Here is a 23,024-nt window from a genome sequence, read left to right on the forward strand (position 1 = left end):
GTGTGACTTGAGTGGGTCCTCTGTCGGCCCCCCCACTCGAGAATACATATTCTCGAGTGTGTTTGGCACAGGGACATATACGGCTCAAACTCGGGAAACTCCTGTTTGGCACCAAGTGTGTTAAGGTACCTATCCCCTTATACTCATGTATGGGGATCCCCAGGCATCAACCCCAGGCCCTGACTGATCTAAGGTTGCTGACCCCTGCTCTATACAAAGTATTTTCAACATAACGCAATATCAAATCATATTGTGCTGATCTCACAAGAATAAGGTTCAGAAAGTTTGCTTTGACAAGAATGTATTTTGAGATCTATTAAACCATCTGTTCAACTGAACTACTGCACAGGATAAACCATTTTCCTCGGGTCCCTAGTGGAAATAGCTGACCACGAGACATAGTCGTGAGCTTGTAGACCAGCTATTTTTCTTACTTGTTATAAAAGTGGAAACGAAAGACAATCTCTTATGGTCATTCCAGATTGAGCAACTCTCAACTGAGAGGACATTTTGTCTGAAAGCGTTTTGTCAGTGCGGCACTTCTCTGTCCCCTCAAATGGTTGCCCTGATGATTCTTCTATCAGGCTTCCTTTTCATGAATTCCCATGTAGGGCCTTCTATACAACACTAACTTGTTGTATAGAACCTTAAAAGTGTCAAAAACCTTAAAAGTGGCAAAACTCTAGAAACTGCAGCTCTGAAGGATATTACAGAGGTGATACAGTATGATTGAGGTTTCCTATCAAACTTGAATGCACTAAGCTGTTCTATGGGTTTGTGAATCATCACACCAGTGTAAAACCAGTTAGTGAAACAGTACTCAATGTGTTATAGAATGCAGTAACACTAACTGTCAGGAAGGGTCTGATTTATTTAATAAATCATTAATATCTTGTAGTGTTACAATGTAAAGTCCCTCATGTACAGAACAATAGACTGATTTTACATGAGTTGTTTTTCATGTTTCAGAGCTGAAAACTGTCTGGATGCGTCCATCGAGACTGTTGGCAGCTTTTTGTGAGTTTTTGTTTATTCTTCTTTGTTTTTCTTTATACTTTATTTATTCAGGGGAGCCCATTGAGTGCAAGCACTCTTTTTCGAGGACACCCTGATCACAGCATATGACACAATACAAGCAATGAAAATAACACAATAATACAACATGCAATCAAATCCTAGTACACTGTTACAGATGCAAAACATATTAAATTAAGTAAACAAGAACAGCCACTGCGTAGTGTACCTTCCAGAAGCACTTTGAATGTCTCTATTGAGGCCAGCCGAACCAATTTCAGCGAGTCCTGAAGTTTGTCCCATTTATGTGGAGCATAAAACATGAAGGCAGTCTTTCCTTGCTCACTACTCATAGGGGGGCAGGTACATCTAATATGTGCCTGTGAACGAGTTGAATGACCCGTGACTTTTGGTTCTAGAAATGAGGATAGGTACACAGGATGCTTACCACACAAGGCCTTATAAATATATAAAATACAGTGTTTCTCTCTACGAACTGCGAGAGATGACCAACCCACTTTTTCATATAACACACAATGATGGGTAAGATAACCGTCGCCAGTGATAAACCGCATTATTGAATGAACTGATATTCAGATTCAGATTAAAACATTACTGTTTACTACTGCATACAAACCAGCATAATCATCACACAGCTCATATGTTGCTGGCTCGCTGCTGCACTAACCTGATTCTAGGTCAGCCCAAAGCATCACAGAAGGTTAAAAATCACTTCAGTTCAGTTGATTCATTGCGTTTCTCTTCGTCTCCTGATCAGTGAGCACACCGGTCGCTGGCGCACAAACACATTGATTGATTGATTGCTTTATTAACAGTTAAAAAAGCAGAAAGTACAAACACGTCACACACACACGATACGGGTCTTCTTGGACCCACTCAGGTATGGGTCTCTCGGGTCCTCGGGTAATTTCGGAATCAGGGGCCCCGTGAAGAGCTCTACTTCAAACAATAAAATAGCTTTTAAATAATGGAATTCTGAAATACTTTTAGTGGTGTTTTCTTTTTTTGTATTAATGTGTGTGTGTGTGTGTGTGTGTGTGTGTGTGTGTGTGCGTGTGCGCGTGCGCATGCGTGCGTGCGACATCCGTGTTGTGAACTGAGATGTGTGGTGTTGGTGACAACCAATATGACTCATAATGTGTCTGTAGTTGGAAGAAGTTACATGAAGATAAACCTCTGTGTCAGTATTTCATAATGCTGTGATACAATACATTATGTCAATACAATACATCACCTCAATACAGCATCTCTGTGATAGTTTAATAGAAAGATCAGCTTCTGTATTTTAGACGATTCCGGAACTCATCTCATCTTTGGGATTTATAAATAACCTAGTATACTTTAATAATTTTAAAACGCCTATAATGTATTTGTATTTTAAACACTGATTCGTTTTTTTCTTTCATTTTGTTATTGCTCTTGTCATGTGTTCATTCTTACATTTCTGTTCTTGTTATTTTTTCAGTTAAGCCCAGTCCTGTCCAGGTATGGGTGGCACTGTTTTATACACCACCCATTGATGATGATGATCCCACTTCAACCCTGAACGTATTGCTGTTACCTGGGAACGTTGTGCTGGAAGAAGTGATTAACAGACGGAGGGAGCGATTTGGAGAAGAGATTTACATTGAAAAGCCTCCCTGTAAACTGATCCCAAATCAAGAATACACACTCTCCACTTCCCCTCAAGATGATTCCATTATAATTGAACCAAAGAAGGCAACATTTCAAGTTGATGAATCATCCAATCCTCATTACTTCTCAACATTTGAAGTGATTTTAAAGCGAAGGTTTAAACGTGTTGAACTATTTCTACGCGACAGTAAGACCTCCGTCTCTGCATGGGACTCTTCTGTGAACTTCTCTGCTCCTGCTATAAGAAGACAACAAGTTCAACACACACTGACTCTTTCAGCAGAGAGACTGTTTTCTGTGAGGGCCAGCTTCATTGACAGAATTTCTCTTCACATTCTCAACTCTCTCCTGGACAAGCTTTTTACAAAAGAGGTGTTAACTGATGCAGAGCGGGAGACGGCTGATGGGATGCAGTCAAGAAATGACAAGGCACGGTTTGTCATCGACACGGTGAGGCGCAAAGGAAGTGCTGCGAGTTCAGCAATGATAGTGATTCTCTGTGATCTGGACCCGTTGCTCTCTGAACATCTTGGGTTGAGGTAGAACTGGAACTATACTTAAGACTTGGGTGTAAAATGATCATGAATAATCTCTACTGTTCCGTGGCTGGTTACAGAGCACAACACTGACTAATCTGACCCGACTGTCCACACCCCCACCATAACCACTCAACAGCTCCAAAACCGAAGCCATACTAATCGGCACCCCACATCAAGTTCAATCATCCCCCATAACCAGCATCATTTTCTCTGGCCAGAACCTTCCCCTCTCATCTGTTGTCACCAACCTTGGTATTAAAATGCAACCTCTGCAAAACATCCTTCTTCCACCTCAGAAATATCGCCAAACTCCGTCCCACCCTCACTCAGCCTGATGCCGAAAAGTTAATCCATGTTTTATTTTTATTTTCCCTGTACTGTAGCACTTTGAGATTTGCTGTCAAATGTAAAGTGCATTACAAATAAAATGTATTAATATTATTATTATTATAACCACTTCACTCTGAACCAAGCCCCCACAGCCCCTGCCGTGTGGCCAATATATTTCCCACATGCGTGCGCACGGACGGCACAGAACAGTGCTCGCGAGTGTGCATGCTAGAACTCCCCATAGATTAGAGTGACGCGCCATAGAGCCTACAGTTTCTAATGAAATGGCTATACATTTGCATAACAAGTTTACCAGGTTTGCCAGTAAGTGGTCTGCAGCGCATATCTAGATTCACAAGCCCAAGTACCCTATTCATATGGATACTACCTTAACACCTACAGTAGCCTAGGCCTACTAGGTTTCCTGCGGTGAATGCATGTGCATGTGTGTGCGTCCAGTCCTCCTACATGGCTCCATGTGTAGGCTAGAAACCTGTTTGAGATGTGTTCAAAGCAAACTGTTTTTCTACTGCAGTGCTGTATTTTCTAATTGAATTAAATGAAACTAGAACATTTAATATTAAGTAACAATGCAAATGTAATTTAATTAAGACTAGAAAACATCGTTTTTGTTTTTCCACCGGCACCATTCGATCTGCTGAGATCTGTTCTTTCTAAATAGCCTCTAGAGGCGTGCATGTGCGCGCGCGTGCATGTGACGCCAATTTGACCGTCAAGAAAATCCCAAAGCACCACTGCTGTTATCACAATGGCTTAATATTGTAGCACCCTGCAGGAATAATGAGAGAGACTTGGGGGAGTGAGGGTTTGATGGGTAGGGGAAGAGAAGAAGAAGAGTGCTAAGAGGAAGAAGGAAGTGTGTGGAGAGTCACTATTGTTACACAGTAGGCCTATAGTCTTCAACGTTTTCAGGCCAAGGACCCCGAGAGAGAGATGAAGCAGGGACCCCCACAATCTGTTCATTCCATATAGTTTCATTGTTTGACAGGACAATCGTCAGTGTATTTTGGATTCTTGTCAATTTGTGTTTTCAGATATTTAACCACTTGAACCGTCAATACTTAGGTCCTAATAAACTTTACCTTTCACTCTGTACGTAGTCTGCTCTTTTTCCCCTACACCAAAGCTCTTTGCCAAAAATAGCAGATCCACAAGCCGAGGCGTTGTGAGCTTGTAGATCTGAAAAACCACAGAAATCTAGAAAGTAAAAGTAAATAAATCACACCTAGTATGAAGTGAGCTGTGCTATCCGTTGGAAACTCCTGTCCAGGACAGGCTTCAGATGTACAGTACATCCTCAGGAGACCTGGCTCTGAAGAAGTCTCTGTTTAACACTTGGTCCATTATATGGTGTTACACTGCCATCTACTGACCAAACACATTAATGACCTAAATATCTTTTAATAAGTCAACTCTTCAGTTTACAATAATTCCACACTAGTTAATTATTTATCACAGGTCTGGTGACAGCAGAGAATCCATGAGGAGGCTTTTGAAAAACCATAGAAAAGTACAACTAGAATGCAGCCCCTGAGGTACAAGCCAGTAGTTGAAAATATACAAAACACATGATTATAATTTATATATCTAACAATCTAACAACAAAGATGGCTTCATAGCACCACAGATGCAGGACAGGACATTAAAGAGCTATGATTGCTTAAAGTCAAAATGTTTAATTACTTTTAACAAGCAAATATAATATGCTACATAGTGTGTGGGGGGTGGGGGGGGGGGGGGGGGGGGGGGAGAGAGAGACTAACCCAAGAATGTCAAATAGTCCATTCAGTGCATGTATTTACATACATAGACACACAAAACACACAATATATGTTCATGGAGGGATTTATTGTTCCATGTACTACTACTAGCCTATATGCAATGTGGCCCTCTGGAGTGAAGGTGGAAATATAGTGGCCCTCACCATCATCAAAGTTGCCCACCCCTGGTCTAGAGGGTCTAAGTCAGACCTTGGCATTGTGCGGCCCTTTGGTTCACTCTGACCGGCCCTTGCAGGGTTAATGGCAAATTACAAAATAAACACATTTTCTGATTTTACCTCATGCATGGACTAAAGCTGCATTTCTTTTATTTTGATTTTTTTTATTCACATACATATGGACGCAATGCGTACATCAGCACGTGTACGTGATCATTGGATGTTGTCTCAATAACAAGCAGGTGGTCAGACTGGTCACAAGTCAAGACGACCTGCCTTACATTACCCATCAACAATGGTTTAAGTGTCGATGCCGAAATGCCAGGTTTTCAACAAAAATTGGAAGTCTTTATTTACTGTCGGAGGTAAAACTGTGTGTTTTGTTTGAGGGGAGCACATCTTGCGGGGAGCACAACACAATATATTCTGTTGTTCATGTGGCCCCATGGAAAAAAAAAAAGAAATTGCCCACCCCTGGTCTAAGTGCAACTGAAGTGACACCCGAGTTGTACTTGGTGCTTTATATTTTTATTTATTTTTTCAGCCTACAGTAGGCCTACATTAATGTCTCACAAGTGAGCTTGTAGTTCTGATATTTTTGATGAATTTTCCCCCCAGAATAAGGTGCTTTACAGACGGGCATTGGTTGCCGCTGGGGCTCCCGCTTGGATCAGCGGGGACTGCGCCACAGTGATACACAAACACACTCACTCAGTGAGTAAACGCTGCATGGTATTTTACAAAGATGAACACAACCCATCTGGGTCGCGGCGAGTCGCCGCCCGCGTACGCATGCACAAACGAGCACGCTCGAGAGGATTTTCATGGGACCGCGCCCTCTCGCCTCGCCGCCTCTAAACTTCGCTGCGCGGCCGAAACATAGACTGTAGAAAAATATGGACGATGCGAAGCCATTGGTTTCTATGCAGCGCAAATGTCCCTTTCTACCCCTTGGAATGGGTGTCGCCATCATAGAATTGTAAAGGCATCAGAGATGCTATTGGCTGCCAACGGTCACGTGCAACCGCAAGGATACATGGGAGAATGTGGTTGGAGCCTCCCGAAATACAGCACACGAAGAAGAACACAGCCGGCTGGTATTAGTTTAGTTGCCCCCCCCCCACACACACACAACTTTATCACTTATTTTAAAATAAATTGGACCACATTTCGACAAAACGAATATGATGGTGATTGAAAGGCAATGTTTAACTAGCGATATGAACCATACAGTATTCATGAAAATGTTAATTAAGGTTAGAAAACGAAAGGGAAAAATGAATGGGTTCCAATGGATAACAATTTTTTTTTGCGATCGGCCGGGGGGAAAACAGCGCATCTAGCGGCCAATCATACGAAGTTTTACTTCCGTATTGGAGTCATTTTAAATCGGCAGAACTATGCCCCTGGGGCGAAATAGCCGCCCGCCTCTCATTGAAAATGAATTACTAGGAGGCGGTGACCGCGTACCGTCTGGAACCCCCTTAAGGATGCTGGGGTTTAAGTGGTTAAATGCCAAGTATAAAGTTATTTTCTATCTGTCCTGGAATGGAAACTGATATTCTCTCAAGTTTTCATCGTGACATAGCACCCCAGTTCTGGAATTTTGTCATTTTAGGGGCAAGGCCACTTCCATTTCTTGAGGGCACAAAGGCCAAAGGCCATCAAATAAAACAAGATTTTAGTCCATTGAAATAATTAATTGAATTAAAGGGTTAAGGATGATTTAGGATGATGTAATATGTAGACCAGGGGTCTTCAACGTTTTCAGGCCAAGGACCCCTTAGCTGAGAGAGAGATGAAGCAGGGACCCCCAGAATCCATATAGTTTCATTGTTTGACGGCACAGTCATCAGTGTATTTTGGATTCATGTCATTTTGAGTTATCAGATATTTAACCACTTGAACCGTCAATACTTAATAAACTGGACCTTTCACTCTGTACTTAGTCTGCTCTTTTTTCCCCCTCTACACGAAACCTCTTTGCCGAAAATAGCAACGCCTCGCAGCGCGAGGCGTTGTGAGCTTGTAGATCTGCTATTTTTGGCTTAAGTTCCCCGAATATGGACGCTATACGGGTTCAAGTGGTTAATATAAAAAAGGAGAAAAAAAAAAGGTTTCTATCACACAAAGATTTGGAGGACCCCCTGTAGTAACTCTGGGGACCCCCTAGGGGTCCCGGACCCCCTGTTGAAGACCCCTGATGTAGACTATCTGCTGTGAAATGTATAAATTAAGGTATTTACAATCTGATCCATGCTCAGCCCTGCACCAACCAACGTTACTGGATTGGTTTTTAATTATTCTGAATCCATTGCAAGCATTTGTTTGGCATGAAAAACATTCCTTGGGCAAGAAATGGCCCCACAATACGATGGTTTAGTGATGAGTCATCAATTTTCACAGTCTTTTTTCACTTTTTCTATTTTAAAACCTTTTTTTGGGGTCCCACTGGCACCTTCTATCCTCACAAAGTCCTATTTCTGACCATTGTGTCTTTCTCTGGTTTTGGGAAGACAGAGATGAAAAGCTTTCCACGGGTTCTCAGAACAATGCTGTTCTGAGAGTTGATCCGTGTGACGTCACACGGATTCCACCGTGGCAGGTGGGGTTGATTGTCTAATGTAGATTAACTTTCTGTAATGTCTGGTCTAGCAACGGTCGCCCTGTGTCATTTGACAGTAGGCCTATAAAATACAACATAAGCCTACAGTAGGCTATAATCAGAGCTGCAACATTATCCTATTTTTGTATTGGCCCAATATTAACATTATTTGTTGTCAACGTGGGGTCCGGGGAGAGTGAAGAGGAGGGATAGATAAATAGATAGATACCTTTATTATCCCAAGGGGGAAATTCAGTTGTCCAGAAGTAGCACAGCAGTATACAGTTATTTACAAAGTTACAGAGACGTAAGAAAAGATAGATAAGAGGGGAAAAAAACTAAAACAAAGACAAGAGCAGTACAGTACCAATAAAGAGAAGGTGCATCAATAGAGGGGGCGAATAATATATAAGTATATATACATAAAGTGTCTTGCAAAAGAGACCATAGCAGTCAATGCTAGTTAGTGCAAACAAGTATCTCACTGTCATTGTTAAACAAAGCAAAAATACTCAGAAACTACCAACACTAACAACCTAATAGTGCAGTGTCAAAAATCAGTGCGAAAAAAGAAGAAACTAGGAAGCGTGTCACCGCAAGGCGCACATGAGCACTCTTCCTGGAAGGTCCTTAGAGGTCAAAGTCAATACAGCAATAGTTCCTTAGAGGTCAAAGTCAATACAGCAATGGTTCCGTAGGTCTAAGTTAGGAAGGGAGACCTTTTCAAGCGTCCGTTATGTGTCTCGTTGTACAGCTTAATGGCAGCCGGTACAAAAGATTTTCCTAATCTCTCACATCTCCGTACTGGGTAGGTAAAGCGGTCGTTTCCTCTCTTACTCCAGTAACTGGTGATCTCTAGATGGAGGGGGTGGGAGGAGTTCTCCAAGATGGAATCTAGCTTCTTCGCGGTGCGCACCCTGGTTACTTCCTCCACCCCCTGCAGAGAGGACCCAACGACAGAGCCTGCTTTCTTCACCAGTCTGTTTAGGTTAAACGTGTCACCTGCTCTGTTGTTGCCACCCCAGCATGTTATACCAAAAAAGAGGACACTTGCCATGACAGACTGATAGAACATCTGTAGCATCCTATTGCACACCCCAAACGATCTCAGTCTTCTCAGGAGGAACAGCCTGCTTTTCCCCTTGCTGTGAATCGCCTGCGCGTTGTCCGACCAGTCCAGTGAACTATTCAGGTGTACTCCGAGGAATTTGTAGTTATCCACGAGCTCAACCACCTCACCGTTAATGGTGCTTGGCACCGGGGGGACTCTCTTGGAGTTGCGGAAGTCCACCACCATCTCCTTAGTCTTGCTTGCGTTGAGCTTGAGATGGTTGTCCTCGCTCCACTGCACAAAGTCCCTAACCACACCATCGTGCTCAGCCGTGTTGTCACCCGAGATCTTGCTGATCACCACGGTATCATCTGAGAACTTCTGCAGATGACAGGTCTTGGAGTTGAAGCGGAAGTCCGATGTATAGAGAGTGAACAGGAAGGGTGAGAGCACAGTTCCTTGAGGGGCCCCCGTGTTGCTCACCAGCACATTGGACCGACAGCCCTGCAGTCTCACAGACTGTGGTCTTTCTGAAAGGTAGTCTGTGATCCATGCCACAAAGCCCTTGTCCACCCCCATCAGCGTAAGCTTCTCCGCAAGCAGAGACGGTTGGATAGTGTTGAAAGCACTGGAGAAGTCAAAAAACATAATTCTGACTGTGCTGCCCAGATCTTTCAGATGGGTGAGAGACTTATGGAGCATGTAGGTGATGGCGTCATCAACCCCAATATCAGCCTGGTAGGCAAACTGAAGGGGGTCCAGGTGATCACTGACCGCCGGTCTCAGTAGGTTCAGAACCAGCCGTTCAAAGACCTTCATGACCTGTGATGTCAGGGCGACTGGTCTGTAATCATTGAGGACCGAGGGACGGGTCTTCTTAGGCACCGGGACAATGCAGGAGGACTTCCACAGCTGTGGTACCTTCCCCGTCCTCAGGGAGAGGTTGAAGAGATGCGTAAGGGGGACAGCAAGCTGCTCTGCGCAAGCCTTAAGCACCTTAGAGTTGATGTTATCAGGTCCCGCTGCTTTCCTGGTGTTGACTTTTCCGAGTTGGCGCCTCACTTGCTCGGTGGTGAGAAACAGGGTGGGTGGGGGGGGGGGGAGATGGTGCAGGGGAAGAAAGAGGGCGGCAACCGAGGTCACCGTTTGACCCAGCCGCTGCTTGTTGAACATTAACAGGAGCACCGTCAAACCGATTGAAAAAACGGTTCATCTCGTTTGCCAGCTCCTCAGTGCCTGACACAGTAGAGTTGGCAGAGCCATACCCCATGATCTTCCTAAAACCACCCCACACTTGTCTCGTATTGTTCTCCCTCAGAGAGTTCTCCAGCTTAGCTTTGTAGCTCCCTTTTGCCTGAGCCTTGACTGTTTTAAGCTCCTCCACCACCGCCCTCACGCCCTCCGAGTCACCTGCATGGAACAGGTCCCTTTTCCTCTTAAGGAGGTGAATGATTTCTTTTGTCATCCACGGCTTGTTGTTAGAGAAGCAGCGAACCTTCTTAGTAGGAACGCACACCCTCTCACAGAAGCAGATATAGTCAGTGATAACCTGACAAAGGCTATCTACATCATCCCCATGTTCACTGAAAAATGATTCCCAGTCTGTCATTTCAAAATCAAATCTGAGTCTCTCCTCCGCCTCCCCCGTCCAACACTGAACTTCCCTGATGAATGGAAGCACTCTCTTCACAACAGGAAGATACGAGGGTTCCAGTTTCACCATGGAGTGATCAGAGCCACACACAGGGGGGAGGGAGACGCAACTGTATGCGTTCCTAACATTAGCATACAGGAGGTCAAGAGTATTCTCACCTCTTGTTTTGCAAGTGACATACTGGGAGAAATCAGACAGGCCCTTAGCAACATTCACCTGGTTTAAGTCCCCGTTCAGCAGAATAAGGGAGCTAGGGTAGTGCGTTTGAAAACTGGCCACAGTTGAAAAAATAGTGTCCCGAGCTACCGCTGCATTGCCACTAGGTGGACAGTACACGGTCAACAGGACGACGCACGAGAATTCCCGTGGTAGATAAATCTCAAAACGACCCCCAGTAGTTCGATGTCTGGGTTACAAATTACCTTTTTCACTGTGGCGTGTTCTTCCCTGCACCAGGTCTTACTAAAGTAAACAAGTATCCCACCCGCTCTTTTCATTTTGCCATTGTTTTTCACTATCTCTCGATCTGCTCTTATCATACAAAAACCATCTACAGAGATAGAGTTATCTGGACATGACCTGTTCAGCCATGATTCTGTAAGACAGATATGTTGGCATTTTTGTATTCACTCTGAGATAACATGAGAGTTACCAGTTCGTCCGCTTTATCAATATCCTGAACTGATCTAACGTTCCCCAAAACAACAGAAGGGAGACAGTGCTGTGTAGAAGAGGGGGGGAGGGGAGGGGAGCTAGAGGGGTTTTTGATTCTCCACTGGGCTCGCTTATTCCCTTTGTGAATTCCACTGCTCTTCCTCCTTCCATTACTCTTCCTCCTACTTCCAGTCTTCCTCCTACCTCCAGTCCTCAGGTAGGGAATAATGTCTTTACTGGGTAAAGAGTATTGATCCTTGAGTGAGAGAAGTTTCTCACGACTGTACTGTAGGCGAGCGCCTCCGTGCGCCGGTCGTTGTTGTACGTATCCATGCGCCATCTGCGCCCCGTGCGTCACGACGGTCCTATCCGTCCACAACGCCTCGCTCCGTGGCTCCTTGTCTCCCGCCATAATGTTCATGTCCATGGTTCACTCCGTGAACCGAAAGCGTGCACCGTGTACCTTGTAACAGTCCAGTTCCACGTCTTTAAAAAGAAAAAAAACACACGGCTACATCCGCAAGTCCGCGCGTAAAAGTAGTCCCAGCGGTGATCGTGTCCTTAAACTCCCGGGCTGTTCCAGCCCAACCGGCCGTCGCGGATCGAATACAACGACCCACACCGGTCGATTCACGGCACCGAGAGCCGTGTACGGCCCGACTCAGTCCTTTATAGGGTAAAAAAACACGGCACCGTTCGGGTACACCGCGCGCTAAACAGGCTGGGCCTAGAGGTTCATTGTTCACGGTCGCTGACCAGCCGGTCAGAACAATGAAAAAATAAAAACACGGATAAAAACACGTAAACACTAACAGAAATAAAAACAAAGACCACCAGACAAATGTCAGGTCTGGCCCGTGTGAAGAAGGGTCACACAGAAGGAAAGAAACACGTAAAAAGAAGAAAAGAAAAAAAAAAGAAGGAAGAAACTGCAGGAGCTACACTGGACACACGTCTGCCCTCAAGGAGCGACGCGTGACTTCGTGAAGGAGCGACGCGTGACGTGAGGGGAGGGGGGAGGGATGGAAAAACCCCACTAGATGCGCCCCTGAGCAAACAGAGGCCGTTTTGGTATTGCAGCTGGAGAGCCTCATTATAGTAGAGCTAGAACAAACAAAAGGAATGGTCAGAGTGTTTGTTGAGGGTTAAAACCTGTCTAAGACTCAATTTTGAGCATATATTTATACAAAAAATATAGTTTTAAAAGCATGGTGTAAAGGCCCTTTAAAGCAGATTTTTTTGGGAGTCATTTTTTCCTTTATAGTGTAAGTGAATGAGACTGAAAATTACCCTAGCTGTCAAACATTTTCCCAGCCATTTTAAAAAAGACACCCTGGCCAAAGTTTAATAACCCTCCTAGATGACAAATCCATTGAGAAACGGACCTTTGCTCTCCACGGTCACGGAACTGCCATCTTTGACCCAACTAACTGGTGTCTACATGACAAGAAAGAGACAGTGTACAGACAATGTATATCGCACTCATATCGAACCTGACGCACAGACTGTCCTGTTTGGTTGCTCCGAAGCCTCTCTCGCTCTGCCGTATGCGGTACAGCAGACTCTTATGCTTGGTACACTTATTGCGAAACGAATTATTCTAACCGAGTGGAAGACCGCTGTCATTCCAAGTTTCACTAAATGGCTTAATGAATTTGTATCATTGATACATTTGGAGAGGCTGCGATGCCACAGACAGGACAGTCTTGCAACATATGAATATATCTGGGGTCCTATTATGGGTCATCTTGACTATGACTGCCCATGACATCAAGTAGCCATACTGTATGTTGTACATCTCGTATACCCATGACATCAAGTAGCCATACCGTATGTATGTTGTATGTTGTACATCTCGTATACCTCTGTAGGGATTGGGATGTAATAGCTGTCGCCGGCCTGTGGAGGCCAGCATTTCACTTCATCCGTGAGACTCAGTGCTACGTCACACACAAGCACCGGAAGAGTGTAGTGAAGTGAAGTTGTAAACAAAAGCCTGGAGCGTGAAGAAGACTTAGAGAAGTCACAACAGAGAACACATTTATATTATTATTATTACATATCATTATTATTATATTCAGTCCCTCAAACCGGGATCCTCGAATCCATTTGCACGTTCGTCGTGCACGTGCGCGCGCGGCCGTTCATCACTCACGTCGTACATGCACGCACACACACATGTATTTATACAGGCAACAACAAACTACAGACAGACACGCAGTGCATTGTTCATGTTTTCTGCTTGGTTACTACAGTAGGTGAGCATGTTTACATAAACAGAACATTATAATGCAACCTCTGAAAACAACTGCTCACCCTGACAGAGAGAGAGTTAGAATATACAGATCCATCATCCATCTCTAAAACAATAACAATATTGTGTAAAAAACAAATCATAACTCAAACTGACTGTGGAAACTTGCCACTGGACCTCAAGCAATTCTGACTTCAGAAGGTTGACATTTCTCCTTTATAAATCCTTGTTTGAGTGGTCTCGTAATATTTGAGATGGATGTTCGATGTTCATGAACTGTATGCCGTACATTAATTTAACAAAAAAGGTTTGGAATAATTCGCTTCATGTGCAATGTATCTATTCTAGAATATATGATAGTTTCAAGAAATATAGGTAAAGTTTCATGAACATTTATTTGTTTTACACAATATTATTATTATTTTTTAGATGATCTGTATGATCTCTAGTGAAGAACATAGAGTTATGATTATCTGTTAAGACTCTAGACAGAGAAGAACACAGAGAGACTGAGAAATGGCCTGCGGCGTTAATGATTATTGTCGTTTCTGCAACGACCGCGTGAGAAAGGAAAACGGGAAAATCAATCACTCCAAGTTGATCTTTGAGAAAACCAAAAACAGCATTTTCCAGCGACTCCGCGGCCTAGGCTTGACTCTGACCAACCGCGTGGACCGGTCCTTCCGGTCCTGTGTTAAATGTGACACACTAATAAAGAGGCTAGAGAGCGCGCTGCCGGCCTTCAGGAGATGGGAAGAGAACGAAAAAAGATCTGCCGCCTCTGCATCATCACCATCTACCCATGGTTCAAATCCAGCATCCACCCATGGTTCGCATCAAGCAGTGTCGACTACCTCGACATCATCACCAGCTAGCCATGGTTCGAAACTTTATTCTTTGGGATTGATTGATTGATTGATTGATTGATTGAAGAATGTATTAGAAGGTTGCATAGGAAAAGGTACAGTTTCATGACATTACAGTTCACTGGTTCACAGTCAACTAAAAAGAGATCGTGGTAAGCTTTTTCGGCGTACAATCTTTACACCGGAAGCCTTTATCTATCTCATATAACATTGAAAGACAGACGGGCAGAACACCATCATCAATAACAAAATAAATAAGCCGTTATGAAAAGAAAAAAAATAAGGTTTGGAAAATATCAGAAAAGGGGAGGTAAAAATCTACACACATACAGGTATTTAGGGGCTTGACCCGAGGCCACCATTGCTTCTCCGGGTGGCTTTCACCATTGGAATTGCATTACGGAACTAGACCTAGAGCGTCTGTGATTTTACAGATTGGTCCTATGTGATCTGTTCATATAACACTCTGTGTAATATACACAGCCATAGATTGGTCCTATGTGATCTGTACATATAACACTTAGTGTAATATACACAGCCATAGATTGGTCCTATGCCCCTGCGGTTAGCAGACTGATCTCCGCGGCAGGCGGAAAATTGTAGATATTTGTCTAACCGCTTGTTTCCTGCCAGAACTTTCAAATGGATATGAAACTAGAGGACCATATCTGATTCCAAGTCTTAGGAGCAGGGGAGGGGAAAAGTGGGACTGAGTTACTAGGGCCCAAGGTGGAGGGGCCTTAATGATTTTATACTTTAGCTATTAAAATAAATAGCAGATATACAAGCTTACAGCGCGGCACTGAGTGCAGCGCTGCAAGCTTGTAGGTCTGCAATTGTTGAAAAGTCGTGAAAATGTGTGCAAATCTTTGAATATGTGTATTTTTTAAGAAAACATTTGTAACTCAGGGTCCCAGGAAGTAAATATTTTGAGATGGGGGTCCGTGGCCAAATACATACCATTTTGGGGTTAGGGTTAGGGTCCTTCACATGAAAAGGTTTGAGCACCACTGACATAGAAACATAGCTTTTTCAAAAAACCTTAGAAGGATTTGAAATATTCAAAGACAAATGCTGTGCTGTGAGCTTGTATATCTGCTATTTTTTCCAATAGAGTCCGACTGCAGTACTCAGAAACCCAGTAGGAGGCGGGCCTTGGAGGAGGCGGGCATTGGAGGAGCTGGAGGCGGATTAGAAAGGTTCATAGTATCCAATAGAATCATGGAGGAGGCGGGCCTTGGAAGTGTCCATTTTTGAGACAGATCCACTCGCTCTGCCTTTTGTGCTCGCTTCCGGCGCTTGCGACCGACGTCACAAATATGGCTGAAAACAGCAGACCTACAAGCTCACAACGCAAGCAAGCGCAACGCTTTGTGGGCTTGTAGATCGGCTGTTTTCGCCACCCAACACAGCCACCGGTGCCCAGTCGTTTTTAGAATACTACAACGACATGGATTATTAATTCTTATTGATCACAGGAAAATAACATGTTTCTTTAAGAATATTATTAAAAGAGACTATTTACTATATTAATAATATAGTAAATAGTTTATTTTAATATATTAATAATAATAATACAGTAAATAGTTTCTATATTAATAATATAGTACGTTTCTTTTAATAATAAATCAGCGGTGAGAGACACCCCGGTGGTCAGCAGCGAGGCCTCCGCCGCTATAGCCCCGGCGGAGCCGTTGAGCCGTTGACCGTCACAGGCGTTTAATAATAAATCAGCGGTGAGAGACACCCCGGTGGTCAGCAGCGAGGCCCCCGCCGCTATAGCCCCGGCGGAGCCGTTGAGCCGTTGACCGTCACCGGCGAGGCGAGGTGACGGTCATCGGCGAGGCGAGGTGACCATCGGGTCTCCCGGTGGAGGGTCGACGGATCCCCGCACGGTAGCCGTGAGTCAGCCGCCCTGCGGGGGTCTCTCGCCAGTCGCCGCCGACCACGATCAGGGCGGCTGACTCACGGCTATCGTGCGGGGATCCGTCGACCCTCCACTGGGAGACCACCACTCACAGACCTCCGCTGCGGTCACCCCGTGGTCGGTGGCGAGAAACCCCCGCAGGACGGCTGACTCACACTGGGGTCTCTCGCGGACCACCGGGGGGGTATCGCCGCTAATATTTATTATTACGTCATTTTTCATTATTAATAAACGTTTTCTTTTTTTGTAAAGTTATTTTCCAGTGTTGAATATTGAAGAGTCATTTTCGGCAATAAGAATGAATGCAATGCCAATACAGTTATTTATTATTAAAAGTTACTTTTCATTATTAAAAAACGTTTTATTTTTTGGGAATGTTAGTTTCTGTGTTCAATAAAGGTTTGAAGAGGAATTCAAAGCCCACCTGGGACAGAGCAGCGTGCACGTGACATTATTGCCATGATTCTATTGGATACTATGAACCTTTCTAATCCGCCTCCCGCTTTTGAATACAGCTCCTCCAATGCCTGCCTCCTCCAAGGCCCGCCTCCTACTGGGTGTCTGCGTACTGCAGTCGGACCCGTCTCATTTTTTCAATAGTTAAAGTACCCAGGGCCAGGAATTTGGTGCAACACCCCTGCGAAGTGGAGTTAGGGAGGAGTCTTTGTTCCATCTTTGTGGGTACGTCACTGTGACGAGATAATAAGTGTGGCGGAGAGATTCGCAGCCCCAGCCTGAAGCCTCAAAAGTCTAGTATCTGCCCTCATTCCATGGGGATACCCCTTTAGTAATGGTTAAGATATTGGACTTTCACGCTGGAGACCCGGGTTCGAAGCCGGATGGGGAGGTTCAGATCACCTCCGTTACATAAGGATAATAACAATTCCAACAACGTTGACATAGCCTACTAATGACGTGATGTGTGTGTGTGTATGTATTTATGTATGTATGTATGTATGTATGTATGTATGTATATATATATATATATTTTATGCCAGATTTACTGGCCGCAGTCTCCCGTGCAGGGGTGTCACACCACATTCTGGGCCCTGGGTTCAAGGATTCACTGCGGGCCCCCCATGAATGTTCTTCATAGGGGGAGGGGTTTTAACCCATTTAGACTGGGAACGCATTATTTTGTGCTTTAACTATTGAAAAATAGCAGATGCGAGCTTGTAGATCTGCTATTTTCTTTTTAATCGTGAACATTTGTGCAAGTCTTTGAATATTTCATTTCATTTTTTTCTATGCCAGTGGTGCTCAAACTTGTTCATGTGAAGGACTCCCAAAATGATATGTATTTGGCCACAGACCCCCCCATCTCAAAATATTTAGTTTCAGGGACCCCCCAGAAGCAAAATGTTAGTTACAAATGTTCGCTTAAAAAAGACATATATTCAAAGATTTGCACACATTTTTACGACTTTTCAAAAAATAGCAGAATTACAAGCTCGTATATCTGCTACAGTATATTTCAAAAGCTAAAGTATAACATATTTTAAGGCCCCTCCACCTTGAGCCTTAGTAACTCAGTCCCACTTCCCACTACATCCCCCCAGTCCTGCAGGAGAACGGCCAAGGACCCCCGGGGACCCCCGTTGATGAGGAGGAGAAAGAAGACTACAGTGTGGGACGTGAGTTCCTTCCAGGCAGTGTTCATTTTGTTGACCTAGACTAAGACTAAAAACTAAGATTTTGATATTTAGTCGACTAAGACTAGACTAGACTAAAACAATTTCAGAAGACTAAGACTAAATGTGTGTTATTCAAAAGTCTAAGACTAAATCTAAGTCTAAGACTAAAAGGAATTAAACCCAAATACATCTTTATCTTTACATTTGAGAATGTAGGCACTTATCTGTTCTTTTCAAATCTCGTTGGTTTTGCACAGAGTAGTAGCCAGTGTCGGATGTGATTGATACTGTTACTATATTATTTGCAGAGCAGAGATTTTGTACCTGGCTGTGGCACTGTGGCACGCAGACACACTAGGCATTGTAGCCTAGCCATAGCAGTTTTACTTGAACATTAACATAAACATTGTGTTTGCTACTGTATATTAAGGTGCAATGGCATTACAGCCAAGATGGTGTTTTGTTTATTATTTTTTGAGAACTCAGAATTGCAGTGTATTCTTATGAATCTTTTTGATATTGCACTGACAGAGTAACAGATAGTAGAAAAAAATACTTGTTCAGAGTCATGTTGTTACTGTATATTTAACCTAAAAGACTAAGACTAAAAGACTAAAATGTTTTGATATTTAGTCGACTAGACTAAGACTAGACTAAAACAATTCCAGAAGACTAAACCGGACTAAGACTCAATTATAAGATTTAGTCTTAAAGGAGTAGTTCACCCCCAAAATGACTTTTTCCTATTGATTAGTCACACCATGGAGACTTGAGTTCAATCATATTTTGTTTGTAGTTGTCACATTCCTAACACAAAGAAATTGATTATAGTGAATTTACCCCCATGTATTCTGGATGGGGACCCAAATGCATGGCACTGGATGGGGAAACAATGGGAGTAATTTACTATAATCAAATTATTATCTTAGGAATGTGACAAATACCACAAAGTATTATTGAACTCAAGTCTCCATGGTGTGACTAATCAATAGGGGAAAAAAAGTAATTTTGGGGGTGAACTACTCCTTTAAGACTAAATAAAAAAATGTCTGACAAAATGAACACTGCTTCCAGGGCCTTGGGAGAAGAGCGAACATGACGCATGGACGACGACTCAGCCAAACCCAGAGACCATGACTAGGCCAAACCCAGAGTCACCGCCAATAAAAGAAGAGCAGGAGGAGTTCAGCATCGAGGTGGAAGTCTGTCCCTCTCCCGATGACGTAAAGAGCGAGCCGTACGACCACGACGCAGCCGAGATGGAGTTATCAGTGCCCTCCGACGACGACGACGAGGGCGCCGAGGAGTCGGCGACGGGTGACGAAAGACGCCGCTCGTCCACTAAGAGTCAGGAAGTACTCGATCACTTAGGCGACGACGCCTACAGCAAAACACCCACGGGCGCACTTGAGCACACGTGCAGCGTCTGCGGGAGGGCGTTTGCCAGGAAGTATCACCTGGAGGTGCACATGAGGACACATTCCGGTGAGAAGCCGTACGCGTGTGACGTCTGTGGCAGGGCTTTCAGCCACAGCTCCAGTCTGACCACCCACAGGACACGACACACAGGAGAGAAACCCTACCGGTGTGCGGCGTGTGACAAACTGTTCGCAACCAGCGGGCGGCTCAGGGTCCACATGCGCTGCCATTCGGGAGAGAAGCCGTACGCCTGTGACGTCTGCGACAAACGGTTCAGACAAAAAGACCAGATGAGGAAACATCGGATGGTCAAGCACGGCGGAGAGGCTCCATAGGAGGCTCCACAGGAGGGCGTTGGGAGGCAATGCCCAGCCAGATTAAACATTGTGCCCCCCTCCCAGTCCAGATTGGCCAGTAGTACCCTACCCCACTATTATTTTAAGATGTTTTACATGTGTTAATTATGTGTTCTCTTTATGTTCTTTGTGATTATTATTATTACTAGAAGCTCGGCCGCCCGAGCGTCTAGTCGGGAACAATGTAAATAGGGAATGAATGCCCCGCCCTTTAATGCAAACCCCATTATACCTGTTGTCATAGGACCTGTTTTGACCATCTGTTTGCATGTGTCCATTTATGCCCATATATGGAGATATCTGTCTGTCTACGTCCATTTTATGCCCATATATGGAGATCTCTGTAGGACCCGTTTTGACCATCTGTTTGCCTGTGTCCATTTATGCCCATATATGGAGTTATCTGTCTCTAAGCGTCCATTTTGTGCTCATATATGGAGATCTCTGTAGGACCCGTATTGACCATCTGTTTGCCTATGTCCATTTATGCTCATATATGGAGATATCTATATCTGTCTGTCTGCATCCATTTTATGCCCATATATGGAGATCTGATCTCTGTATCTGTCTGTGCCTCCGACTGTGTTGCAGACACAGTGCCGATTCCCCCTTTAATGCAAACCCCATTATACATCTCGAGATACGCGGATTACATCTACGCACGCACGCTCACAGAGATTTTTCGCATTTATAGTAAGATTATTATAAAATATACATTTTCCCATTAATGAATAGTTTAAGAAAACTTGCAAATTAATGGATGGTTTGCAAAACGCTGGCTTGCTATATATAGGGGTGTGTTGAAAAATAAATTGCCCCCCTTTGGAAAATTGAAAGATTTATTGTCCAGGACAAGGCTTAGGCCCCATTACACTGACAGTCAAATCTAGCCTGAATCAGATCTGCTCCACATCCAGATTGATTGGAATCTGATTTGTCTAAATGCAGACAGGTCACATGGAATCAGATTTGTACAAATGTGACCCGAGCCACATCCAGAGGTGGTTTCAGATCTGATTCAAATCTGATTTCTAAAGATGTGTCTCAGTCCGAACACAGTAACCTGATCTAACGAGCTAAGTTGCTTATCAAACTGTGCCAGGTGCCATGGACACTAATGTTTATTTATCTGTATGTTTGTTTGTTTTGTTTAGTTGTGCCTTAGAAACAAATATATATATAAAAATGTCCCATGTATTGTTTTTTATTTTATTTTTGAGTCTGAAATAAAGATTGATTTAGTATTGGTTGATATGTTGATTGATTTTCTTTTTTTCCCCCTAGATTTAAGTTGAGGACACCAATGGAAACAAGCCAAAGTGCTTTCTTGGGGTTAAAGGTGTTTTCAGTGATAATGAAAGTGGCCGGGGTTCATCTTGTCCCTTACTGGCCTTACAGCGTGGAAATGTTTATTTTTGAAGCGGTGAAAACCGCTTCCTATGAGTGGCTTTGTGTGTATCACGCCCATATATGGTCATTTTAGTCCAGAATGAACAGGCTTTTTCAAAAACAGAATGTCCGTTTAATTACCATATATGGTGATCTCAGTCCAGAATGAACAGGGTTTTTCAAAAACACAATGTATGTCACCTCATGTCCATATATGGTCACTCCAGGCCAGAATGAACAGGTTTTTCCTGTCCCGTACGTGCAAAATATCAGTCCAGAATGAATAGGCTTTTTCAAAAAGCAAAATGTGTGTCCCATCCCATGTCCATATATGGTCATTTCAGTTCAGAATGAATAGGCTTTATCTGTCCTGTATGTCCAGAATATGTGTGCGGTGTCCCTCCTGGTCAGATGAATGGATACTTTGAGGATTGGTCAAGCTTCACATGATAATTTGGCCTTCAGGTTTTATCTGTCTTGTACATGCAATAGGTCTCACCTATTGCAGCAATGACAAATAGCCGCATAAGAGCAAAAGCAAAGGCACAATAAGAATATACAGATGCTAACAGAATGGTAAAAAGGAGCATTAAGGCAGACAAGAGTAAATACATTGAAAATCTAGCAGAAGTTGAAGAATTTAGTAGGCCACAAAGATAACAGAAACTGAAATAATTATAGAGGGATGCAGTTGACAAACAACTAAGAGACCAGCAAGCAGGACTTTTTATATATTTTTTTAAAACCTATTATACCGGCTGTCATACCGGCTCTCCAGACAATTCTATACTAAGATTCACTTCGAACCGAGGTTTGATTTTTTATATATTTTTTACACCATTATAATGTTCTCGTTTTGATCATTAGACCCAATCACTGAATATCGGTAGGTCTACGTCTCCAGCTTCAGGATATGTATGATACTGATTTACTACGAGACTGTATGGCATTTTATGAGTTCAGTAGTTTACAATCTAGGCATTGTGTGGTTCTCAAAACTTTTATTTTGACCATCATAACTAAACATCATGACATAACTACGGCCATACTCTACCCTGTTTGGTCGAGGACTGCCTGGCCACCTCTGAAAACAGATCGAGCTACGAGCTATGCTCGTAACATGGGCCATGGTGGAAGACCTTATATGGTCAGCACACATTCTAGTGAGGAGAATGTACCAATTATATTTTTATTTGAATGAAATACAATCACTCAAATACAAATGGTTCAATACTCAGAAGTTGTATTGAACCATACTTTACTGTACTTTTTTTCCATTATTCTAATGCCTGAGTAGAGGGCGTTACAGTAATCCATTACTTTGAGTAGAGGGAGTTACAGTAATCCAATGGTGATGAAATTAAAGCATGTAAGACTTCTACTGTTCTGCAATCATTGTGTTATGTATTATGCCTAGTGTTGTTTACATTCAATTGCTTGTGCCTAGGTTGAAGGTTCTGAGATTGATTCAGACGTCTGTCTGTCTTGTCTTGTCTGTCTGTCTGTCTGTGTCTTCTATCACAGTGGTTCTCTACCTTTTCAGTCCGCGACCCCCAAAATAATCATATTTTAACTGAGGTATAACACGGTTCTATTGTGAAAATAGCAGATTTACATGCTCACGCGAGGCGTTGTGAGCATGTAGATCTGCTCTTTTCACAATTTCTGCCTCTAATATTGGACAATTTGGCCAATGTTTAATTTGTCATTTTATAG

The 23,024-nt window shown here is 43.5% G+C and overlaps 2 protein-coding genes across 3 annotated transcripts in view; both read left to right on the top strand.

Annotated features, from left to right (window-relative positions):
• LOC308302203 (uncharacterized protein) overlaps positions 1-4,653 on the top strand; it is a 39,439-nt gene extending 34,786 nt beyond the window's left edge. The window contains exons 8-9 of one of the 2 annotated variants that reach the window (XM_080746460.1): positions 970-1,017; positions 2,501-4,653. In XM_080746460.1, coding sequence (XP_080602586.1) covers positions 970-1,017; positions 2,501-3,213 — 761 coding nt within the window. In that variant the 3' untranslated portion in view covers positions 3,214-4,653. The remainder of the gene's footprint in view (positions 1-969; positions 1,018-2,500) is intronic. The other variant, XM_080746461.1, reaches the window with a different exon arrangement.
• Positions 4,654-14,297: 9,644 nt separating this feature from the next.
• On the top strand, positions 14,298-20,545 carry LOC308302205 (uncharacterized protein). Its single transcript, XM_080746463.1, has 3 exons — positions 14,298-14,597; positions 18,070-18,144; positions 19,219-20,545. Exon 3 carries the CDS (start codon positions 19,278-19,280, stop codon positions 19,896-19,898), a length of 621 nt encoding a protein of 206 aa, XP_080602589.1. The 5' UTR covers positions 14,298-14,597; positions 18,070-18,144; positions 19,219-19,277; the 3' UTR covers positions 19,899-20,545.
• The last annotated feature ends 2,479 nt before the right edge of the window (positions 20,546-23,024 follow it).

This window comes from Nannobrachium achirus, assembly GCF_963921795.1.
Source record: "Nannobrachium achirus genome assembly, chromosome: 17".
NCBI lineage: Eukaryota > Metazoa > Chordata > Actinopteri > Myctophiformes > Myctophidae > Nannobrachium > Nannobrachium achirus.